Genomic DNA, 16287 nt, shown 5'->3' with positions numbered 1-16287 from the left:
CATTGGTCTCATGGCTCAATGCTGCAAGGGGGCTGGCAAATTTCTTTACACAAAGAATGGGGGTGTCTGTCACTGGTCATTTAAATCTCAGACTCTGGGCCAAATCAGCCCTGGAGAAAATTCACCTGACTTCAGAAGAGCTGCATTCAGTTATGCCAGGATTTGCTCCTGAGATTCTCTTTTATTCTTGCCCTGCTCAGTCTATTTGTCTGGCTTTAGGTTCCCTTCTTTCCTTTCCCACAATCAGGCCAAACTGATGTGGGAGCACTCTCCTCTGCAGCTCCTGCCACCCAGAATGGACGCTCTAGATCTCTCCAACTCTTCTTGGTTTTTGCATCATGGCAGGTATCACAGTCTTTTTTCTTCGACTGTCTCCTAACTTCTGTCTCCCACAGCTAAGCATACTGGGACGATGGGGTGGGAGAGATGATCTGAAAGATGAGGCAGAACAAAGCTGTGTGGCATTGTAACCAAACATGTTTATACTTCAGAAAAAGGGAAACACTATGTGGTGGAAAGTAGAACAATAGCTTTTGTTTTCATAGCTTCGGGCACATGACATAGATCAAGCGGTGGAATAAAGCCACAAGTGAATTATCTTATTCTGTCCTGCTGACGTGAAAACCAAAACGGTCAGCCTATTTCCCACTACAAAGCTTTTTGTGTTATGGAGCACAGTCAATGCTTTTCAGCTTTTCATGGTGGAAGTCAGTTCTCTCAAGTAGGCACAAACCTATTCCTGGCCACAGGTGCACTGAAATCACTGGTACCAAGGAATTAAACCCTTTAAACCAGTGGTGCGCAACCAGCAGCCTGGGGGTTGCAAGTGGCCCGTTGGGGTTCTATGTGTGGCCTACAAGACATTTTGTTTACCATTGCCCATGTGCAGGGTTGCTAGATTCTGCCAATTTCTGTCTGCACAGTCTTTTTCCAACCAGTGTTACTAAAATGACATGCACCTAAAGCCAGTGAGGTGTGTGCTGACTGCACACAACATTGACCGTGACAGCTGTGCTCTCCCTCTGCATCCAATCAACACGCTGCTACAGGCCAACTGGCACACCCTGCAAATTCTAGCCACAGAAGTGCAGCTAGCAAAACTACCTTATCCCAGAAAAGACCATCTTGGTTATGACAATCTTGTGGCCCACTGAGATTGATTATTCCTAGCCTAGGATGCCCATTGTTGATTTTACTAATAATGGCTTTTGCTAACAAATAGAACATCTGTAACACCAACATACACACACTTCAAACCAGCCTCAAAACTGCATGAACCAGAGAGAAAAAAAACTTCTAGCACAGCACCTCCTTCTCTTTCTGAATGATCAATGTCCCTGTGATTGAGAGAAGGACCCACAAGAGATTTATTTTTTCTAAGTGTCCTAGGGTACAGATGACTGTTTTTCTATGTCCAAGTAGGTTGATTTATCTGAGGCTTCAAAAGAAAAGTTAAATAAGTAGCACTTGAAAGTTCTGCATTTGTGGATATTTTAAAGGCAAAACTTCCCAGAAGTGACTAGTAATTTTGGACACTCAACTTGAGAAGTCTTAAAGGGATCTGATTTTCAGGAAGTGAGCATCCTCCTTTTAAGGTATCACATGCTGGGCACTCAGAAATGGAGGCACCTAAAATCACTAGGTACTTTGAAAATACACTTTGCCAAGATATTAATTGTTGTTATAGCTCAAACTAAACCATCCTCTATTAGGTCTGGAATCTAAAACATGGCCTGCAATATTCAATTTAGTGAGGCAGTGATCCTGTCAGATTTCACAGGATCAAACTACATCAGAGCTTGGCTGAAACACCTGGATGTTGCAGAAAGCTGGGCTGGTAAGTCACTAGCTCGTGCTCTTCAGAGTTGCTGCCACAAAGAAGGGTAAGAGCACCATGCAGCAGGAGAGGTCACTATTTTAGTGTCATATTTTGGTGTTAATCAACCAGACACTCAAAATTACAGCTACTGTGATAGTTACTTAGTCAGCTGGCCTTGGTCTGTTGTTCAGATGTGCTGAGCATCTACGAATTCATCTGACTCCAATAGAAGCTATCTTTCACATTCATATTGCTAAACCATACATTTAGAGACCAGACGACACCAATGGCTTGCTAGCCTTATTTCCTCTTCATCTGCCCAATAGCTGTATTGTAGCTACATGATGGGCACTGAGCTGGTACCATCCCATTTCAGCCAAAACAGCCCACTGTTTATTTCCTTACTATCTGCAGGTTTTCTCCCAACTTCACCAAGTCTGGTCTCCTCCCAAGAGCTTCATAAAATTACAGCATTATCACAACCTTCATTTAGTATAATTCGCTATTGATAACATCTGTCTTTTATCTTCCTCTGTATTGGGATCAAGCCAGGGTGACGATGGAAGGGACAAATTATGTAGAAGCCAGCTTTGCGTTTAATATTAACATCTATGAATCACAACCTATAGCTCTCTCTCCTACTACAAAGAGCTTGATATGTAGCCTGACCCCTATCTTCAAGACAAGCCTCCAATCCAATCTGATGAGCAGAATGTGTGATCAATTTGTATAGGTGTTAACTGGTAGCTCTCACCATTACTCGCAAGCCACTTAAGACCTGCAATCACTTTTAATTTCCTTTGTAAACCGTCCAAGACCCTATTCAATATGATAAAACTTTCTTATAAAGTTGTCTTGCACAATGCCCATTTCCAACAGATATTAGCCAGTTGCTCTGGGCTGTATTAGGCAGCAGCACACTTCCACGGTCTCACATGTGGTCTTTACTCTCCAAAGGGAGAGATCAGTAATTTTTTGCATATGGTTTAACTGTAAGTACAAAGTAAAAAAACTTAAATTTGTGATATATTTCACTTCCTGGTATGCCTCTAAAACCTGTTTGAGGCTTTTAAACAAATTCATTTTGGTCTTTTTCTGCTTCTTTAGTGTTTACCTTTTGCAGACATTTAGTTTTAAAATGGGTTGTATATATTTCCTGTGGACAGATACATCCATAACTCAATGGATCAACTAAAAAGTGTTCAATCAGCATTCAGAAACAATATCATCTGATTTATTTAATCAGCCACCTCTAAGCATGAGCTCGAATTATGAATAGAAAACTGCAGAGTAAAAGAAATATGGTGAAAAGGTCATTAAATAAATAATTATAAATGGCAAATAAATCTGAGAAATAAGCAATCTGTTCACAGGGATTTTGTGAATGGAAAAAGGGGCCAAAACTCAGCAAATGAAGGAGCTGCTACAAATTACTTCCTAGTGGCCAGTAGATACTGTATATATTTAAATATCTGATAAACAGAGATAGCCTGGGCCTATATCTTAACAACACCTGAAATTTGGTCCAGATACAGCTCTGAATTTTGTGGCTTGAGTATCTCTCTAATTTAAATAATACACAATTGGTTATCATGCTATTTGAAATGGAGGTAACTGCACTCTGGGTGTGAATCACAAAGCTCACCTAATAAACTATTTCGCTAGTCTTTAAAGTGCTACTTGACTGCTTTTTGTTTTGATAGTGTATAGACTAGCACGGCTTCCTCTCTGTTACTAAATAACACACCAGTGTAACTGACTTCAGTAGAGTGACTTCTAGTTTACATCTGAGTACATGAGATCTCATCAACAATGTATTTTAAATCTACTGAACTATGTTAGAAATCTTTCTAGGGCAAGATTTCAAAAACACACTACAATATTGTAAGTACAATTTTTCATGGCTGAAATTGGTCTGTTTAAAACTTGTCCATGCATGCAGCATATATATATGCAAATCCAGTACTTAGCCATTGACTCAGTTTGCATGGACAAATGCACTGTGTATGTAGAAGACTATGCTTCTTCTGTAACTGCAAACATTGGACTATAGAAAGATTAGTCCAGCAATTTTGCTGCTTGGGTCGAATCCCCTTGGAAATGAACAAGAAATGACAGTGGTCTCAATAATCAACATTATGAAATCTCAGTAGCTCTGAAATGAAATTTCAGAGCTTAAATACCCTGGAATTTGGTGAAGTACAGATCTGGATCTAGCCTGTTCAGCTTTGGTGCCTAATTCAGGGTAACTGATATTCCCAGGATCTTGGCTAAAGAGCACTTCTTGGGTTACTAGAACAGATGTTCAGGAGAATAATCTCATCTTGATGCACTGTAACCCGTATTAATTCTGATTATTCTGATTGCAATTACATGAAGTAGTTAGGACTGGTCTATACTAGAAAAGAAATTTAACCTAGGGTACTTAACTCCAGCTATGCACAGCTGGGGTTGATGTATCTTAGGTCAAATTTCCAGCACAGCGCCACTGGGAGAGGTTGATGGGACAAATGCTCTCATCGATTACCCTTTCTCCTCGTGACTGTGTGTATGGCGGTTGACAGGGGTGCTCTCAGGGTTCAATTTAGCATGTTCCTACTAGGCATGCTAAATCAAACTCCGGATGATCTACCTGGGCAGTGTCAATCTTCCCCTTAATGTAGACAAGCCCTAATACCAATACTAATACTATCTAGAACAAAAGCATGTGGACTAGCCATATTCAGGCTTCAGGTAGGGTTGCCAGTTTCAGTTGGACATACTGCTGGAGGTTCCATCTTACAACATAATCTTCAATTAAAGATTAATCTTTAATCCCTGGAGATTCCAGGACAAGCCTTGAGAGCTGGTAACCCTTGTCTCAGGACATAAAATGATCAACTGGGATTGAAAGAAATTATGCAATGTATGCGCATATTATACAAGTTGTACCTCCCTGGTTCAGCACTCTGGGGCCTGATTGTCCTGAACCAGGGAATTTGCCAGATCTCAGGTTAATGCCAGCCCTTCTGCTGCCACTGTCTGGACAGCTCTGCTCCAATGGCAGCAGAGGGTTTGGTACTGACCAAGTGGGTGGAAGGTGCTCAGGGAAAGAGGTGAGGTGGTTGCGGAGCTGGGCAATGGGGGACCAGGAGCACAGCCCTGCAGGAGCACACCAAGCTATGTGATTAGCAGATTGCACTCCTGGATCCATCGTGGATCTGCACCCTTGGCCCTTACCAACAGGCCTCTACAGCCACCCTGCCGGACCACAGATGGTGCCAGACAACTGAAGTCCAGACTACAGAGGTCCAGCCCACAGAGAGATATAAAAGTGGAGAGTGAGGAACTTTTTGCTATCTGTTCAAACTGACAGAAGGGGAAGAATGGCTCAGTGGCTCAAGCACTGGCGCCCCCAAACTCAGGGTTGTGCGTTCAAACCTTGAGGAGGCCATTTAGGGGTCTGGGGCAAATAGATTTAAAAAAATCTGTCAGGGAGGGTGCTTCATCCTTCTGTGAGTGCAGGGAACTGGACTCAATGACCTCTCAAGGTCCCTTTCAGCTCTATGAGATAGGTAACCTCTCTATCTATTGAGATTCACCCACTGCAAATGACTAAGCCATAGCAAGTCACCTCAATTACTTGGTTTGTCTAAATCATAGACCATTTGATCACCAGCTGACCCATGTTGCCCATATTACACTCAGGATGGGCTATTCATAGCTAGAACGGGCTCTTCATACTTATTTCTCTTACTCTAAGAAAGCTGTACATGCAGATGGACATCCAATTGGTGAGCATCTTTTCCACCACAGACTCAGTCCTCCTCAGCATAAGTTTAGGATTTTTGGAAGCTGAAGCATCTATGAGATCTACCAATAGGTCCTTCATAATGCTGGTATAGTACTCCAGTTTTCCATGTAATGCAATAGTGAGCAAGGAGGCCAAGTTACACCTGAAAAAAGAGTTACGAATGATCACAGGGTTGATTATACAAGACAATAAAATCACCTGGCATCAAAAGAATTTCAGGCCCTGGCAATATACCAGACCTTTTTCATGACACCTCTCAAGTGCACTGACATTTCAAACTCTTACAATGCTACTGGTTCTTGTGTTGGATCATCCCACTCTTAGGCTGTGGTCACACCTGGCCAAAATTTCAAAAGGGCCATGCTAATGGCCAAATCGGAGGATACGAATGAGGTGCTGAAATGAATATTCAGTGCCTCATTAGCATGCTGCCGGCCGCGGCACTTCGAAAGTGCTGCGTTTTGCTCATGCGTGGCTTGGCTACACAGGCGTCCTTTTGGAAAGGACCCCCATGTAGCTGAGCCGCACACAAGCGAAACACGGCACTTTCAAAGTGCCCTGGCCAGCAGCATGCTTATGAGGCACTGAATATTCATTTCAGCGCCTCATTAGTATCCTCCGATTTGGCCATAGCATGGCCCTTTCGAAATTTTGGCCAAGTGTGACCACAGCCTTAATGATCAGAGAAGCAAATCATACAGGATAAAACTAATCACTGTACTTTTTGGTACTTCCCTTTATCGTGATGCAGTTTTTACAGTAGAAGGTTAGAGTTACAAGCAACTTGGGAACTGAGGTTGTTTGTAACTCTGAAATGTTAATAATGCTGAACAAAAAGTAATGATTGTTCTTTCAAAGTTTACAATTGAGCAATGGCTTAATACAGCTTTGAAACTTTATTATGTAGAAGAACAGTGCTGCTTTCCCTTTATTTAGTAGTTTACTTTCTCCTCTGCAGTGAAGTGTATTTGCTTTTGGGGGTGGAGGGTCTCTGCTGTTGCCTTAGTGTGTATTTCTGGTGTGTTGTTGACTGGCCAGTTTGCAATTCTCGTGTTTGTAACTCTGAGGTTCACTGCACATTCTTCAGATTTTGACATTCTGCTGATAAACCCATGTGGCTCAGCCTTCATATACAACAAAAGAAACTACAGAGACCAGATGGTTAAGGGTTTGCCAACAGGCTACAAAACCTTTTATCTCCCAGGTCATCTAGTGTAAGTCAGGAGCAGCAAAAAACTGTGTGTGCAGGTGCCTCGGTGAAACATGTTCACAGGTCTCTATTAAGTTCTTGGCGGGATGGGAATCCATATCACATAACTGACACTAACTGGTGCCCCTCTCTGGTAGTCACAAAGATAAGCCTGGAGCCTGACCTTACCTCTGAGCCTGGAAGTGGTCCTTCTGGATCAGGGTTAGGCAAGTGCTGCGATAGCACACCTGCTCTGTGGGTACATAGAGGATTTCACTCTTCAGGGCTGGATGTCAATGATGCTTAAGTTCTACCCTTGCCCCAGAAGTTCTTACCTGTCTCTAACGGCAAAGTCCTTCTGCTGTTCAAGAGCATGAACAAATACAATGAGGAAGTGCTTGTTGTTGAGCAGGGTGGAGAATAACGCTATTCCTTCTTCCATGTTGGGCCTACAATTTTCAGGAATCTAAAGAAAAAGTGGGGACTTGGGTGAGAAAGCCACAGTCCAAAGACTTTACCATCCTTTATCTTATTGGACACACTCTTGTGTAAAACAGCGGGCTGGGTTTCCCACTCTTTGGGCCTCATCTGATGTATGTTTCTTATAGGTAAGAATGGACTGTGGGAGAGTGTACAGCAACTGCACTTACATATGCACTCTCAAACTCATTTACGAAGACACTATAGATTGAAATGGGGAAAATATGGCAGACCTTCTTCTAGGAAAGCCTAGGGATGATCTTGTTAGCTGTGATTCTGCAGCCACGGAGCTCCTGTCTTCAATCATTAGCAAAGGTTGAACAACTGACACACACCTTGTTTTTCTAGCTGTTTGGAGTATGCAAACAACTTTGTAAGCATCACAAAAAAGATCATAGTTTGAGTCCAAAAAAAAAAAAAATCAAATTCTGAAAAAATTAAATTGTTTTGGTTAGTCATTTTCAAAATGGATTACTTTGAATATTTATTAAAATGACTATTTGTTTTAAAATTTCCTTTATTTTTTTAAAAAATAAAAAGTAAAAATGAGCTCAAAATTAAAAGAAAATGTTTCATTTTGAGTTGAGCTTAACTTTTGTTTGATCCAAAACAAATTAATTCTTGACTTTTCTTTCTCTTAGCTGAAAATTTACAAAAATATTTGTCTTCAGTTTGATCTGAAATTCCACCCCCTGCCCCACACCCACGTTTTTGGGCTCACCTGCATGTTCACTTGCTTTCATATTAAAAATAAGACTACTGTTAGTGACAGTTTAATAACATGTGTTTATCACTGGACTACTCACTTTCCATTCTCCGGACAGCAAAGGATGAGTTTCTTGGACCTGACACCCCACCTGAGAGTTGAGCTGCTGGGAAGGCAGAATGTAACGCTCCTCATAAAGCGAGGAGCACTGCAAAACAGAACCATACAGGGAAAAGCATAAGCAAGAGCAGATTCTTCACCACACTCAGACAGGGCAATATTGTTGAGACATGAACAGTGACGCCATCAGGAGAACACTTTGCATTTATTATTAGAGCCCTTAAACACTTGGCAGGAGCCAAATGAATGAACAGATACCACAGAAGTCAGAAGGAGGCAGATATCTTAGCAGAACAAGATTGTTAAAATAGGGAGATCATGAACAGATTAATATCACACCTACAGATTCTTGGTAGAGAAATAATAATGCTGAAGAAGTCAAAGTAGAGGACTGTGGGGTGTTTTAACATATGTACCTTCCGAAGCCAGAGGGCAATATACCTATAGAGTAGTCTCCAGATACACACAAGCTTGGACATCTTAGAAACATGACTAGTAATTGGCTACAAAACCCTATGCAAGCAAAAATCATCATTTTATACTCTGCCACTGACATGTAATTGCTATTAAGGTGAAATGTGGCAGCTACTTAACTGTGCACAGCAACACTGCACAGCAACTGACAACTGGAACTCAGGTTTAGAGTGAAACAGGAGGGAAGGATTTAGGTAGGGAGATTGGATGTAGGCCAGGACACTGGGGCTATTGTTTCTGCACCTGTGAAAAAGTGTAAAGGGAATTTTAAGTAACGTGAGTTCTATTTGCTTGTGCCCAGAGGGGCACCTCACTGAAACAAGTTGTCCACATCTTCTGGGGGACCCTCCCCAGCAGAGCGATAGCGGAACACTGCTTCTCTTTCCCTGAGAGGGAAACCAAATCTCTGCTCATTTAGCCCAACCTAACACAATGGGGTGCAACTGGAACCAGTAGTGGTGTTTCAAACTGCACAACTAACAAGGACTTTGGTTTTGCTTCATCATTGAGAGACAGCATCGGCGGCAGCCTGAAAGCATCTAGTTACACCATGCAGGTGCTCTGGTTCAGATTTGACTCAGAGTGGAGTGTCCAGTTGTGGAAAAAGTACCCCCAAAAGTTACTTGAGTAAAACTGCAGCTACTTGGGAGAAATATAGTTAAGTAAAAGAATCTGTCTGGAGACCTACTTGGGTGAAAATAGAGAGGTGTTGCATCTTAATTGTACTCAAGTACCCAGAAGTAAAAATTGGCCATTCTATGGAAATCTATGGTTAACCATATGAATTATTACAAGGCTTCATTTTTTTTCATTATATATACACACACACACCCAATGCATATGTGTGTGCGTGCGCGCGTGCGCACTCTAAATCAAGTACTGACAATGCCTGATGCTCTTTCACAGCCTGAGGTGTCGTGGTCATGGTTTTTGTGATAACTAAGGCTGAAATAAATGATAGCAGCTGAATAACAATGTTGTACTGGAGACACCAGAGCCATAATTTAGTTGAGAAGGAATGTGTGTGATTAGCTGTGTATGAAATGTGGGATTGTCTTACTTTGGGGAAGAATGTCCGTGTCACAAAGTGCTTGTACTCCAGGAAAGGGATCCCCTGGCTGCGGTTTAACTCCTTGGTCAGGTCTGTCATGTCAGTCTGAAGCTCAGCAAAACCTGATCCAAAGAGACCAACAAACTGAAAGGGCTGAACGAATTTAACAGCCAAGGCAGCTGAGTGAAAAGCCTGGTATCTCATACAATATACTCATCATTTCTACCTCCTCAGAGGCAATGGAGTGTATACGGGGCTTAACTGTTAGCCTTATGCACCAAATCCTGCAGTTCTTACTCAGATGAGACTCCCATTGCTTCCCAAACACTGGCCCTGCAGGGTTTGTTCTATAGCACAAAGGTCGCACAGTACTCTGTGGAAAGTCACCCACTGAAAATACAGTAAGTGAATGCACCTGAAGCTCTTGTCCACTGTTTCTCCAAGCTACAGCATATGGCATTTCTGTAGCTCCCCTTACTGGAGGCTCATAAAGCATTTCATTAACATGATCTCATATATATTATTTTCTCCACTTTGCAGTTGGAGAAATGGATGCTGTTGAGATTAAGTGACTTGCCCAAAGCCAGACAACAAGACAGTGGCAGAGCAGAGTGCTTTCATCTCTTGACTCCTAGGTCTGTGCTTCAAGTAGTAGGCCATGCTTCCTCCCACTGAGAAGTACACATTGCTCACCAGTTTAACACAGCTTGGGTGACTGAAAGGAAGTTACATAAATTCAGGTTGTGGCTGCTGTGTTTTGAAGGCTATTCTAAAGCACTAAGGGAGACTCACTCAGCAGGCAGGGCATCTCTACCTTTGTTGATGTGCACATAAGGTGAAGGGAGCTCCTTTTCCTGCACGCTCCCTGCTAAGTACTTATGAATCTGATTTCAGTTTTGTGCCAAAAGTCAACTCTGCAAACTCCAGGCATGTGGCTCCTTTGCATCCTCATAACCCCTCCACCCCATCTTCCCTTTCCCCAGGGGCAGTTACGGACCTTTGCGGATTTCCTCTCGGATCTGGGACTCCATCTCCTCCATTTGGAGCAAGGTTTTCTGCCAGTAGCGCTCTGCCCTGCGGCTCTTAGTGCAGAACACAAACAGGGCTGGGGAAGTAAAAGGGAAAAAGCTTAGAAGGTAAGGCCCAGAAGTGAATAAGAATATTGTAGGAAGTTGAAATTGGGAGTAGAGAGGACTTTAAATCAGCAGAACACACACTGTGAAAGTACAGGTTGAACCTCTCTAATCTGGTACCCTTAGTACCTGACTGGTGCTGAATGAGACAATTTGCTGGAGCATGGGAGGTCAGTATCGTATAGCAGAATTACCAACACTTCCAGTACTTATTGGACTCTTAGAAGACATTTGGGGTAAATTACAGCTAAATAACAGCACAGAACACTGAGAGCCAGTACTGGTGGCTGTACACAAATTTCAAGGGACCATGGGAAACTTGGCCACACCCGTAATTAGTGACAAAGAAAATGGACATTGTAATGGGTTTTTCACTGTCAGTCCCTTGGGTACAATCAACATACTACACTGACTACAGTGAACATCTATGCAACACGCTCTCTAAGAAACTGAGGAACCACTTGATCAAAATCCTTTACAATAAACAAAAGATGATCAAAAATGAACTCTCTGAACTTGAAATTATCATCAACGAACAGGCATTCACACAAGACCCCACAGTACGAGGCTTTACCAGTGCCAGACAAGATATTTATAAAACACACTTCCTCTCTCTACAAAAAAGAAAAGAGAATAAATTTTCTTCATTACTTCATTCCTCAGGATACTTCAACCACAATAACAGTAGCTCAACCAACAACATTGTTAACCTTTCAAACTACCAACTCAGCCCAGCAGAGGAGTCTCTCTTATCCCAGGGTCTTTCCTTCTGCCCTACCTCCTCCACGAACTTAATACAATTCTGTGGTGACCTTGAAGCCTTCTTTCGCTGCCTCCGTCTAAAGGAATTTTTCCAGCACACCTATGAACAACAGTCTGACTCTCTCGACCCCCCCCACCAACAACAAAAGAAGAAGTCGTCTATGTGGACTCCCCCTGAGGGTCATAGTGAAAGTCTGGACTTCTACGTACAGTGCTTCTGCAACCATGCTCAGGCTGACATTACACACAAACAATGCCAAATGAGACATAATCTGAACTATGCTGAACGCCATGCTGTCCAGAGTCTCAAAAATAACCCAGACATCATAATCAAATCAGCTGACAAAGGGGGTGCTGTTGTCATCTTGAATAGGTCAGACTATGAACAGGAGGCAGCCAGACAACTCTCCAACACCACATTTTACAGACCTCTCTCCGCTGATCCCACTTTGGAATTCCAAAGGAAATTACAACAACTACTGAAGGAACTCCCTGCTGCTACTCGGGACCTCATTAACTCAGACACACCATCTGAGCCGCAGCCTGGATTATTCTATTTACTTCCCAAAATCCACAAACCTGGAAACCCTGGACGCCCTATCATTTCAGGTATTGGCACCCTTACCACCAGACTATCCAGTTATGTAGACTCCCTCCTCAAACCCTATGCCATCAACACTCCCAGCTATATCCGAGATACCACTGACTTCCTGAGGAAATTACAAAATATCGGAAAAGTTCCTGACAACGCCATCCTTGCCACAATGGATGTAGAGGTTCTGTACACTAATATTCCACATAAAGACGGATTACAAGCAATCAGGAATACCATCCCTGATGCCACCACAGCCAGTCTGGTGTCTGACCTCTGTAACTTTGTTCTCACACACAATCATTTCCGTTTTGGGGACAATTTATACCTCCAGATTAGTGGAACTGCTATGGGCACCCGCATGGCCCCACAATATGCTAATATATTTATGGCTGACCTGGAACAACGATTCCTCAGCTCTCGTCTCCTATTAGCACTCCTCTACTTAAGATACATTGATGACATCTTTATGATTTGGACCCATGGTACAGAGGCTCTAGAGGAATTCCACAGAGACTTTAACAATCTACACCCCACCATCAACTTATGCCTCGATTACAACATGCAAGAGATACATTTCCTGGACACTACAGTACTAATCAAGGATGGCCTGATCAGTACCACACTGTACCGAAAACCTACTGATCGCTATACTTATCTACACCCTTCTAGTATCCATCCTGCACACGTGACTAGATCCATTGTTTACAGTCAAGCTCTTAGGTACAATCGCATTTGCTCTGATCCAACTGACAGAGACCAAAAACTACAAGAACTTTACCAAATATTCATAAACCTGAATTACCCACCAGGAGAAGTAAAAAAACAAACTGACAGGGCCAGACCCAGAGACCAGCTACTCCAAGATCGGCCCAAAAAAGCCAAGAACAGAACACCACTGGTCATCACTTACAGCCCCCAACTCAGACCACTGCAACGAATTATTAAAGACCTACAATCTATCCTTAATCAGGATGCTACACTCCAGAAGGCCCTGGGTGACATGCCTGTTCTCTCCTACAGACAACCTCCCAACCTCATGAGGATCCTCACTAACAGCCACAGTCTATACCCCAGGAATACCAGTCCTGGAACCCCTTCCCTGCAACAAAGCCCGCTGCCAGCTTTGTCCACATATCTTCTCTGGAAATACCATCACTGGACCTAACCAGGTTACTCACAGAATCACGGGCACTTTCTCATGCTTCTCTACTAACATCATACATGCCATCATGTGCCAACAATGCCCAGATGCTTTGTATATTGGACAGACTTCTAACTCCCTTAGACAAAGGGTCAACAGGCACAAAACAGACGTCAAAACACTCCAGATCCACAAACCAGTTAGTCAACATTTTAATGGAATAGGGCATTCTGTCAATGACCTAAAGGTATGTGTGTTACAGAAAAGGAATTATTGCTCCATTTTGGAAAGAGAAACATCTGAACTGGCTTTTATATTCAAATTCGGCACATTAACACAAGGTTTAAATCGTGATGGGAACTTTCTGAGTCACTATAGGGGCTCGTCTGCATACTTGGCTCAGTCTAATTCTTGACCTTCCCCCCGACCCCTCCACTCTCTGATTTGGTCACCTTGATTATCTTTTTCTGATTTGTCCTCCTTACTTACTGTTTTTGGTTCTCTGTGCCTTAAATATTGAGTCTGTTCTGGTCTGGCTATGGCCTGAAGAAGTGGGTCTGTCCCACGAAAGCTCACCTAATAAACCATTTTACTAGTCTTTAAAGTGCTACTTGACTGCTTTTTGTTTTGACCATGATTAGTGGTTGTCCAGCTAAATAAACCACTCTGGATTACAGACACTGCTGGACAAGAGAGTGCTGGATTAGAGAGGTTCAACCAGTTGGAATTAAATGATCACTCAACAACTATCATACTTAATTTAGGCCTGCACATTACATACATTAGACTTACTGTATGTTAATAAATTCCATCTGATTAATGAAAATATGCATGAAGAGATTTACCCTCAGTTTTCTAATGTGCATGTCAATCAGTGCTTCTGCGCTTCCAGAAATTTACTTCCAATGATCAGTGGATTATTTAATAAATAAAGTATCTAATAACATCTATTGAAAATAAACGAAATTCTTACAGGAAACACTTCATTTTCAGCAATGAAGGGTCCTGTGGCACCTTACAGACTAACAGAAAAGTTTTGAGCATGAGCTTTCATGAGCACGGACTCACTTCATCAGATGCTGGTCTTGGAAACAGCATCCATTTCTCCAACTGCAAAGTGGGGAAAATAGTATGTATGAGATCGTGTTAATGAAATGCTTTATGAGCCTCCAGTATGGGGAGCTACAGAAATGCCATATGCTGTAGCTTGGAGAAACAGTGGACAAAAGCTTCAGGTGCATTCACTTACTGTATTTTCAGTGGGTGAGTTTCCACAGAGTACTGTGCGACCTTTGTGCTATAGAACAAACCCTGCAGAGCCAGTGTTTGGGAGGCAATGGGAGTCTCGTCTGAGTAAGAACTGCAGGATTTGGTGCATAAGGCTAACAGTTAAGCCCCGTATACAGTCCATTGCCCCTGAGGAGGTAGAGATGATGAGTATATTGTATGAGATACCAGGCTTTTCACTCAGCTGCCTTGGCTGTTAAATTCATTCAGCCCTTTCAGTTTGTTGGTCTCTTTGGATCAGGTTTTGCTGAGCTGACAAAGTGAGTCTGTGCTCACGAAAGGTCATGCTCAAAACTTTTCTGTTAGTCTATAAGGTGCCACAGAACCCTTCATTACTGTTACAGATCCAGACTAACACGGCTACCCCTCTGATACTTCATTTTCCGTGACCCAGTGGTTTTTTTGTTTTTGTTTTCACTGCGCAGTCATGTTGGGAATGTGGTGTAAAGATGAACTAGCCAAATTTGTTTTAAACAGCATCCAACAAGAATGATGTCTAGGCTGGCAGACTATTCTGTCTGTGCCGGATATGAGGCAATGAGTCCAATCATGCATCTTTTACTAAGGTGAGTAGGGTCCACAGGACAGAGTTCTACCTCACTTCATTTCTTCTTCCCTCAGTTTTTATATTTTATTTAACTTTGTGATGCATTGGGGTGACACGGAAAGGGGCTCTAAAATTAGAGGAGGGCTCAGACTTCAAAACTGAGCTCTAGGTCTAGCTTGTGGAGTTTGGATTCAAGGCTCAGTCCTGGCCCACTGCGAAAAGGAGGGCTATTTCCTGAATTTGGTCTGGGTTCAGACTTTAAAAATCCCCAAAGTTCAGAGATTTTTGGATGTGGGGCTTGGGGGAGACCATCTCCATATGAAATGAAAGTTGGGATTGTAAATCATCTGAACTTCTACGTATGCAAGCAATGCCACAGAGCTGACAGGACCCTTGTGGCTCAGGGATGTTCCATTCCCTTACCTACGACAGACAGAAGCAGCAGGATACTACAGATGACTATAGACACAACGATCGCAGTCTCGCCTCCCCCGAGGTGCAGCATAGCAATCGTCTGGTTGAATTTCCCAACCTGAATCTAGAGAAGAGAAAGGAGGTAAAAAAGCCACCTGGTATGTTAACAAGCAACTAGGAGATCAGCTGGAAGTTGATACATGGGAGAATGCTTTGCTGGGTCAAAAATCACAACGAAAGAATGAAACTAGCAATTTGCCAGCTCAGCCATCTTTACTGTTCATGTGCAGGTCCAATGCCAAGACCCACCAGGACGAGGCATGCAGGTGATCTGTGTGTGGAAAGGGACTGACCCTCCTGCATGTACATCAAGGGAAGATAGGAAGAACTCCAGTTGTGTTGCCAGAGTTAAACTCATGTTCACATGAATGACATAAAGCAAGTTCAGGCCCCTGGCTTCTGTTTGGCAAACTCACAATGACCAGTGTCATGCTGAGTCTGTTGGTTATGAGGCAATATCCAGGCCCATACCCAGGAATTTGGGGGTGGGAGGGCTTTTTTTTTGTCAGTATGGGCTACACCCCCACCGCAGACCCTGTCCTTCTCCCCACACTCTTGGCCTCCAGACACCTTGTGTGGGCTCAGTGGAGGGTGGTGGCGAGGGAGGCTGTGGAGAGGTGATCCCTTGTGGCTGCTGCTGCTGCAGTCTGTCATCTGCCCCGGTAATCCCCAACCAGGCTGATCAGGGAAGGGGCAGGGTGGCCCATTTGGACCCC

The 16287-nt window shown here is 43.0% G+C and overlaps 1 protein-coding gene across 1 annotated transcript in view; it reads right to left on the bottom strand.

The window, feature by feature from the left end:
* The window catches only part of PLXND1 (plexin D1), a 142759-nt gene that overhangs the window by 36769 nt on the left and 89703 nt on the right, over positions 1 to 16287 (bottom strand). The window contains exons 20-25 of the mRNA XM_075006100.1: positions 15521 to 15635; positions 10630 to 10737; positions 9642 to 9754; positions 8088 to 8195; positions 7137 to 7267; positions 5556 to 5754 (exon numbers count right to left, since the gene is read on the bottom strand). Of these exons, the coding sequence (XP_074862201.1) occupies positions 5556 to 5754; positions 7137 to 7267; positions 8088 to 8195; positions 9642 to 9754; positions 10630 to 10737; positions 15521 to 15635 (774 nt within the window). The remainder of the gene's footprint in view (positions 1 to 5555; positions 5755 to 7136; positions 7268 to 8087; positions 8196 to 9641; positions 9755 to 10629; positions 10738 to 15520; positions 15636 to 16287) is intronic.

The sequence above is a fragment of the Carettochelys insculpta genome, chromosome 11 (assembly GCF_033958435.1).
Source record: "Carettochelys insculpta isolate YL-2023 chromosome 11, ASM3395843v1, whole genome shotgun sequence".
NCBI classification, from domain to species: Eukaryota; Metazoa; Chordata; order Testudines; family Carettochelyidae; genus Carettochelys; species Carettochelys insculpta.
The sequence above is the reverse complement of the archived record's forward strand: the minus strand, read 5'-3'. Positions and strand labels throughout refer to the sequence as shown.